Source organism: Bombus impatiens, unplaced genomic scaffold, assembly GCF_000188095.3.
Source record: "Bombus impatiens unplaced genomic scaffold, BIMP_2.2 scf_0478, whole genome shotgun sequence".
Taxonomy (NCBI): Eukaryota; Metazoa; Arthropoda; class Insecta; order Hymenoptera; family Apidae; genus Bombus; species Bombus impatiens.
The window spans coordinates 871610-880791 of record NT_176897.1 but is presented as its reverse complement, the minus strand read 5'-3'; the positions used below and the strand labels follow the sequence as shown (position 1 = coordinate 880791).

Here is a 9182-nt window from a genome sequence, read left to right as displayed (position 1 = left end):
GAACGTCCGCGGGCGGACAGGCTTCCGAGCCTGTCTTCGCGAGCTTTTCCTCTTTTTACCGACGCATCCAGGCCAATCGATCTCCCCGCTTCGTTTAATTCCACTCCGACCACGATTCGCTGGGATCTTTCGATCCCAAGTATATTATGCCTTTCGAAGATTGCGTTTTTTCGATCGCAGCGTATACGAGTTTCTCGATGGGAAATTCGTTCTCGCGAAAATGCTCTTCGATCCTTGGTAACCGGATTTATTCAAAATTATTCGCGACACGTTCGTGCTTATTTCCTTGGAATCGTAGCGAAGACTACAAAGGCGCGGAAGGCAGAGAAAGGGGACTTGGTATCGATCGATGCCACTCGAAAGCGAAGCTGGTTGGCGCAGTTTTCAGGTTTCACTTGGCTAACAGGCGTCCTACGGGCTATTCCGTGGACGACGCATCGCAAATACGGCAACGGTCACTGAAAGAGGAATAAAACTCGCAGAGAACCGTTCAGATCGCTTTACAATAAACGCGGGAAAAGTATTCGACCGAAAACGATGGCGAAGCGAAAGAGGGCAGGACGAGGAAGGCTCTTTTATTCCGTTCGCGTTTCAACGGCCACGTCTCCGATCTCTTTCTCGCATTCAAGTTTAACGTTCTTATCGGGAAAATTTGTTTTCCAATATCGACTTACGTTCTTCCTGTTCGCTGTCCGTCCGACAGGTAACGATAGCTTGGACGTCAAAGGACAACGTAGCTTCCGTCCGAGCGAACGCGACAGTCGGAATGAAAATTCGCTTATGCTCGATGAAAGAGATACAACGAGTTTGTCAAATGAAACGTACGTGTTTTACACGCAGGCAGCCGCAATGGCCGCGTTTATTTTTTAATTCGATTTCTATCGTTGTCAGCGCTGGCAAACACGCTCCAATCAAGAAAGATAAGGATCGAGAATCGTGTGTTTCAAAGCGAGAGTAACGGACCGTCGTCGTGCCTACCTCGAATTGTTTCGTGTCACGAAATCGGACTATCAAAAAGACACGATTTTTTTTTTTTAATATGTCGTAGAAAGAGAGTAATTTCCAAGCCGGTTCCGTACGAACGAAGCTTCCAATTCCTAAACTCTGTACGTTCCTCGAAACGTCTCGAATTACTCGTTCGCATCCCCGAAACGCGTACGCTTTGACTCTTGATCGGTCTAACGACTCCACCGGGAATCCGTACGTCTCGTTGTATTCCGTCGTATGTTGTATGTCTCGTGCGACGAAATCGTGCGACTTGGCTTCGGGAAACGGTGTCCGCGATCGAGTCGCTGCGCCGTATCGGCCGCGTGTACGCCGCGTTGACGCGAATTCGTACGTAAGGGAAAACTAGCGGCAGAAGGCGATATATTTTTTTCCCCGTCTGAGCAAATAGTCGCGGGAAGGAAGGGGAACGAACCGATCCACCTTCGATTTCCAATTCCACGTACGAGTATTTATCTTTGGAGAGGAATGCAGTGGCAGAACGCACAGCGAGATGTTATCGAGGCAACGCTGCACGGCCTTCTCCCCCCGCGTTTTCATGCTTAGCGCGATAAGAACTTCTTTCGGATGACTCGGCGAAGATGCGAGAGAGCTCCTTCTCGTGGTCGCTGGTTTTCGCGTTTCCCTGACGTGACCGCATGATCGACGTCCCTCTCGGCTCGCAGACGTCGGATGGGAAAAGAAGCCAAGACCCCCCGAAGACGAGAGGATACTCCGTTGAACGTTGCTGTGTGCAGCAATCTTCGAAGGACGCGGAGTTTCGCAAACCGAGGTATCATTTACAATTTAAATACGTTGATTCTGCCACGTGTGCGCCTCGGCGAACGTCTTCCTACTTCTTCGTGCTTCTTCTTCCTTCTCATTTGCTCGGCTCCTCTCGGAGCGCAACTCGCGGATTCGCGGCCGATTTATGTTTATTCGTCACACGGCTACAACGCCGTGAAATCACGATCTAACCCTCCGATTTATGGCCGTATTCAAACGAGGGTGAGTTTTATAACGCGCAATCGCGCACGTGCGACGCGGTCGAGTTACTTGGACTCTCGCGCGATCGCTACAGTTCGCGGTCTCGCGTTGCTTTTTACATCCGTCTGGTTTCCACGCGCGATCGTTCAGCTCGAATCGAGGCTATGTTCGCGACGCGCCTTCTATAGAAATACGCGCGTAGATGGTTTCGGGCGTTCTTCGCCTCGGTTTCCATCCACCGCGTCGTGATTCTACTTTGGCAACGAAATAACGGCGTATGGTTCTACGCGATGGTAGTTAGGAAGCGAAGAGAAGCGCTCTCTCGGGATGTATTTTCCTCTCGATACGGCTCGCTGGAGGACGTTGGCTGGTCGTGCGGCGTACACGATCCTCTTGAAAACAACAGGAACAACAGGAGATCCCGTTGTTGCTGGCGGGTGGAGTCGAAGGTCGATTTTAATGGGCAGCCGCGGCGGTAGTGCACGTAAGAGTGATATACTGCCAAGAGGAATTGCTTTTAATTGCTGTTGGGTGTCCGTGACCGTAGTGGAGGCCACTTCTTCGCTTTTTCTTCTTTTTATTCTACGACTTCTCACTGTCCCTCGTTCGTGTTCTTTTCTTCGTCTCGAGAGTCTGCTCGCGATCGTCGAATATCGCCGACCAAGAGAATATTATTTCGCGTACGGTCGCAGTTTCCAACAAACTCGGCGCGAGTCAGGAAAACGAACAAATTTTCATGGAATAATTTTCACGTCCATCGATATCGAAGCTTTTGATCGTCGAACGAAGGAAAGCCTGGCAATATCTCTCTATGCGACACTTATTGCGACCTAGTCCCTCTCTCTCTCTCTCCTTTTCTCTTTTACAATGTCCATTGTGGCTACCCGTACCTCCTTTTATGAAATCCATTTGCAGCGGGCCCGCATTTATATGGAAATCGAATGCACATATCGTTGGAGCGGCCACTTACGTTCGAACGCTATCCCCCCGGATACAGTTTGACCAGTCATCAAAGTCAAAGGGGGAATAATCTGATTCACGCGGAGCTACCGGCATCGGTTCCGCCCGTTGTTTAATAGCGGCGAGCGGGCACGATCGCATCGCTCCATTATAAATTCCTCGTCGCATAAACTGCATATTATCGGAGATTAACCGTCGAGATTAGAGCTTCGCCTCTCTAATCTATTCGGAGCGCTCGTTACCGCGTGAGAACACGTACTAGTTTCGCGGAATTAGAATTCTAATCTCGCGGAATGCAACGCTCGAGAAAATGTCCATCTTCCGAAATTCTACGTCGACGTCGAGCCTTTACCTCATGCCGGTGCTTCGACACGCTCGCCGAGAATATCCGACTTTCGTTGCGTACAGCGTTGCACGCTATTCTGCGCGCCGCGATACTTTCTACGCGTATCAACTCGATGCGAATCATCGCTACGTGTTTCCTCTGCATCTCTTGCTTTTCGGTTCGCGTTCTACGTTCGAATCGCCGCTATCCGAGGGAACGCGTTAGGAGAGGCGCTTCATTGAGAAAAAATAGTGGATGGGGAGAGGAAAGTATCTTGACTATTCTTGGCGCATCGACTTAGGACGATCGAGCTGACAGTGTTCGCAACAAGAGTACCGATGGATCATCCTAGATGACTGTGCAAATCCGTCGATCGGCTGGAAACCGTGTAACGCGAGAAAATCAAGCGAATCGAACGTGAGCAACGTCAGAGAGGTTGGTACCTACTGCGACGAACGAGCGAGGTTGCAACCTTTCTCGATCCTGGTGGGTATTTTTGCGTTACCGGAGGAAACGCGGAGAAAAAATTGCTGCAACAAGCTGCGACGTAATCGTTGCGCTACCCTCGAGCGTCGTACCCTCGAGAGAGGGAAGATCGGCGTAATAAAGCGAAGCTTTTTCCAATCGCGATCATTACGCTCGTTCGATCGATGAAAAGACGTCTTCTCAACGTGGTCGGCCGTCAGTGAAATTAGCGATACACCGTCACGATCAGTCGCGTTGTAAACGCATAGATTCGTTCGATACGATCTGTCTCTTGTTCGATTTTGCGCGAGAAACGAAGAGCTCGACTTTTTCCCGAGTTTTGTGCTTAGACGAACTCTGCGCGAAAGGTCGATCGAAGCTGGTACGGCCGATCGTCGAAGAGGAAGCTCGCGTAACCTTGCCATCGCGTTTTGTATCGATCTGCTACGCACTCGTGTCGTTTGCGAGGCGAAAGTGAAAGCGAGCGAGAAAGGAGGGAAAAGCTCGCGCGACCGGAAAAACTTGCGCCAGCTGAAGCTGTAAGCGCGATGGTGCTCTTTCTATCCGGGCCTAACGGCTCTCTGTGAAGGGAATTCTCGCAAACGCGACTGGATTACGCAACAAACAGACAGGAAGATTTATCGGAAAGATTGTGTTAAGGTACGGCGAGAATTTGGAGAGAATAAAAAGTTGAACTTTATTTACATATTAATTAAGTTTAGCTTTACACGTGGGTTACTCCCTGAAGGACTAGAAGACACTCGCTTGCTTGTTTTCTTTCTTCTAGTCATACACTCGCATACAGTGACATACAGTCTAGGAAGGGGACGCGCACATGCGTCTGCTCGTTCTTCGCTCTCTCACTCTCACGCGTACAATACAAATGTACCGTCTATTCAACAGATCGAAAGAGTGAACGGTGGATTTTAATGACAAAACTGTCGATTAACGTTACGTTGACATAAGGAACGTCAAATAAAATTGTAAACGTCCCTGTTACGAACTAATATTATTTCGATCATTTGTACAGCGTGTGCTACGATTAATTCGTACGACGAACGTTCTCTATCAACGTTACGTTAAGAACGATTAGCGGAATCTGTCGCCATTTCCAGAGCAAAGTCGAATCAACGACAAAGATTGTTTCTGGCTTTGTGAAACAGATGACATCTGAGAAGAAGCACCGGCGTTGAGCGTGTTTCACTTCGCAAAAGGCGGTATGTCGGTCGAAAGAGATCCATCGAAGACCTTCTGTCCCTTGACACACGCGGCCATAAATAGACAGCCTTTTGCCATCTGGCTTTTACGAAAGGGAAAAATATGCGAAATAAATGGAAAAGAGCGTAGTCTCGTTACCGGAGAGCGGTAAATAAAATATCGATCGGTAGTAGTCGTAGCCGAAGTGGAAGTCGAAGCAAGGGAGAAAAATGAAAGGGCAATGGAGGCCACGAGAGGGATCGCGACTGGTAAGTTACGATAATGGCGGGCATCGCTAAGTTATGTCAGGATGAGACAAAAAAAAAAAACAGAAAAAAAAGAGAAGAAAAGAAGGAAAAGGCGACACGAGAGGAAGAAACCGGCCTCCGCAAATAAACGGGATCGTTGGAAAAGAGGCAGACATCGCGACGAACGACGCGAGGAACGAAGGATGACGCGAGGGAAGCTGCGATTGGCAGACTCGAGCTGACGCGCCAGTACGAAACGAGAGAATCTTCTCTCGGTAGGATCGAGCGTAGGAACGTCGCGAATACATGCTCGGTACGACCGTGATGACTATCATCGAGCGCAATTATCAATGCTCTCCGGACTAATGAACGAAAACGAATGGTAGGTAAGTTAAAGATAGCTTTTAACGCGCTTCGCGAGCTCTTGCCTTGACCCGCTTCCGTCTACCACGTTCCTTCGTATTAAATTGGCAAACGTGCTCCTGTTTCTTCCGAGGCGTTTCAAAGTGGCGACAGGCTCGATTTGCGATCTCGATACGATACTAGGAGGGAGCACGTTAGGGAAAGTAGCGGCGAAGAAACGGCGCGATCGGCGATCGCGTTGAAACGATGGCGAAACTTGCACGAAATTGGTTAAGTCGGACGGGTCTTGGAACGGCAGAGGCGAAAGCGGGCAGGACGATCGGACAGAGAGAGGTAGAAAGGGAAGAAGGAAGAAGGAACAGACGCGGCAGGAGGCCTCCTGCGACTTTGGAGAACTCATTTGCGAGAATCGTAAAACGATTACTGCCTGTTTGCTTCGTTCGGCGGCTCAAGTCAAACAAGAAATTGCATAAAATCGCAGTCGGCTGTCGGAGGGACGAGTAAGAGAAAAAATAAAGCACGAGACGGAAGAAAAGGAGAAGTAGGAAAAAAAGGAGGGGGCCTCGGGAGGTGACGGTAGGGATTTTAGTGGGACCGCCGTGATGAAATAAACGTCACGAGCACCGTTCCAGCCATTGTTAACAACGACGAAGGCGCGCAGGATGATGGCTATCGTAAAAGGAAGATAGCGGGAAAGACGTTGAAAACGGTCGGTCGCGAGACAAGGAGGCGAGAAGATGGCGCGTTGGAATAGAACGCGAAAGAGGGATGGAAACGAGGTCGGAAAAAGGCTGGCCGATTTACTACTCTTCTTTCGAAAGAAACGGGTGTAGCTTGCGCCGTGATCTTTACGAAAGCATCGCGTGCATCCGAGGACGAGATTTTTATCAAACGTCGTCGACCCCAGTTGAAACTCTATGCCCTAGAAGTAGACCGGAGAAGTCGAATCTTTCTCCAAGAGACGATAGAGACGAAAGGCTCGATGGAGCGTAACGAGATGAAACGCGACGGCATAGCGGAGGCAGAAAGTAAAAGTCGCTGTTCGTTGTTTCAAGTGGATGTGTCGGATACGATAGCGAAAACCGCGGAGAGCGGCGATCTGAAAATGGCAACTAATTGTTGCGCTTTCTCGCGTCGTCGTACGTAGCCGCGAGCCGAAATGTTTCACCGGCTGATCGCTTCGGAACGGCGTTCATTTCCATTCGAAATTGTTTGCCTTTCGGTTTTTAATAAACTCTGCTTTATCCTCTTTACGTGTCGCCTTTTTCTCTGGAAATTTGCATTTTATCGCTACCATTGGTTGGCTTCGTATCATCGTCGTATAATTTACGACGCGATGTTTCTCTCGCTGCTGAAAAGACAACGTTCTTCCGACAATTTACTACGGTTTACGAGGAATCGTGCGAATTCGTTGTCGCTTAATTTCAAGGACCTCCAACGATCAGCATACGATGTTTTCGTTATAAATTATTTGTCGCGAACGATCTCTTCGACGTCTGAAACGCGTATGTCTCGCGTCAAATATATTTTAAAGAGATAACGATGGCAAGTCGTGGAAACGAACTTGGACGTTACGACGAACGAGCCAGCAGGCTCGGTGCGCGCTCGATCGCCAATACAGTCGTAGTCGACCTTTATCGTCCTTCGACTTACGAAATAATCGCGCGGTGGCGAGCGCACGCGGCAGGATTAATCGTCCTCACCTTCGATCGCCCCTCCTCGCGTGGCACGAAGGTCCCGATTGGACGGGAATCGGCGTTCTCGCGAACAAGCGCCGATCTGCACACGGCCGATTTCATACGTTCACCTTTTCCTCGGCAAATGCCAAGTCCTCGAGAACGTGTTCTGCCTCTAACGCCGATATACGTGCCGGTCGCGTTGCGGCGGAAAGAGCAGAGGGAAGACGGAGAGATCCGTTCTTTTCCGACCTGCTTCGACCGCGCACCGCCGCATTAATTACAGCCCCTGGCCATCGAATTAGGACCGCGTGCAACGATTTTCATTGGAACGCGTTTAGTCCACTTTTACGAGCAAACGCCGACCAACGAAATTCCACGGTGCCCGGAGAGAACAGCGAACAGATTACTTTGCACATTTGCGCGTTTCATAGTGGAAACTGCGCGTTCCATGATGACGTAACGAGCGTCTCTGGTGATCGCAGGCTATCGCTCATCGATAACGTTGCGAGAGGAATCGAAAGCTCCCAAGAGACGATTCGATCGACGTATCGGAACGGCGATTACGGCGACTCTGTCTTCTTCGAATCGAACTCTCCTTCGATCTTCCTTTCCACCGTTGAAAGTCCGAATTAACCCAGCGTCCTTAGTATTCGAGACTCGACTGCTTCTGTCAGAATAAGGTTCGGTCGTCGGAATAAGAATAGATATACTTTTCAAGGTTCTACGAAATGTCCGACGTAGCGAAGCGCAGGAACTTTCTACGTACTCGCACGTTGCGTTCCATTAGCGTTGAAGGAAGAAGCTGAACGCGATAAACCAATTCGGGCTATAGAACGGCGGCTGGTTGAGTCGACGTTTCACGGATGAAAGTTCTTCGCTACTTGGAGAGGATCGTTTATTCGCCGTTTGTCCACCTGGCCGTTATCCAGGCGAACGGAACCGCTTCTGTTCGACGGACGCGTGGTTAACTTTGCTCGAAGCACGCGTACGCGCTGCTTACCGCTGCGACTCGCCAACTGGGTCGGCCAAGTTCGCCGATAATCCGCTCGAGACTAATCCTCGAGATCGTTCCTTAATACCGAGACGCGGCGGACGGGTTTGTCCGGACCACGAGGGAGTTGTTTGTCGTCCGGCGTGTTCGGGGATTCCTTATTCCGGGACAAGAGGCGTAAATTTCGCGTCTTCGTCATCCGTTAAAAACCTGCCAGCAGTTGGGCTAAGCTTCCAGGCTTGGTTCGAGGCTCGAGCTTTAGCGGCGTGACGCAACGAATCGATCGGTAATTCCGTGATTTATCGTATTACTTTAACGAGCGTACCGTGATCCGGGAATTCTGCTCGTTACAGCGTCGTCCAAGACGTGCCTCTTCAAACGAACCTCACCCTTTCCACGTAACGCTATCTCGTATCCGATTCCGCGGCGAAAAAAGAACGTTTCCACGCCGGATGAAGACCTGTGTACACAAAGACGGTATGCAGTCGGTACGGACGCCGGTATGTAAACTCCGCTGCACTAGGGGAAACGTATTTACGAAGCACCGCAAATTGCCGGCTCTCGTTTTTCTTCGCCATGCGTCGTCGTGGCATCTTCGTCAACCGTATGGACCAGGCTGCAACGAAGAAAACGAGACGCTCGTTACCACGTATATTCCAGAAAAGGACGATCCTCTCGCGTAATTGAATATTTCTTACGGGACGCCACAACGGGCTACGATACGATAACCCAAGTAAGAGTATCGGATCTCTCGTTGAATATAAAACGGAGAAAGATCAAATATAAAAGCAAGCTTAAAGATCTCGTACGTAAGATTTTACGCGTTCTTCTCGCGTAATCCCACGTACAGCGCGCCCTAATCCACTGGGATACTTTGCCACAAACATTCGTTAAATACCTCTTCTCACTTGCGGAACGGCGATCGCTCGGGGCGAGCACGAAAGCTCGCGCCACGAAGCGGCTGTTTCTTCAGCCGCCGCGAA

The 9182-nt window shown here is 49.9% G+C and overlaps 1 protein-coding gene across 3 annotated transcripts in view; it reads left to right on the top strand.

The window, feature by feature from the left end:
• The window catches only part of LOC100742187, an 87788-nt gene that overhangs the window by 13110 nt on the left and 65496 nt on the right, over positions 1-9182 (top strand). The window contains exon 1 of one of the 3 annotated variants that reach the window (XM_024368753.2): positions 1629-1777. The exons of the other annotated variants lie outside the window; for them this stretch is intronic. Coding sequence (XP_024224521.1) covers positions 1644-1777 — 134 coding nt within the window. The 5' untranslated portion in view covers positions 1629-1643. Of the gene's footprint in view, positions 1-1628; positions 1778-9182 lie in introns of those variants that run through there. 3 annotated transcript variants of the gene reach the window in all.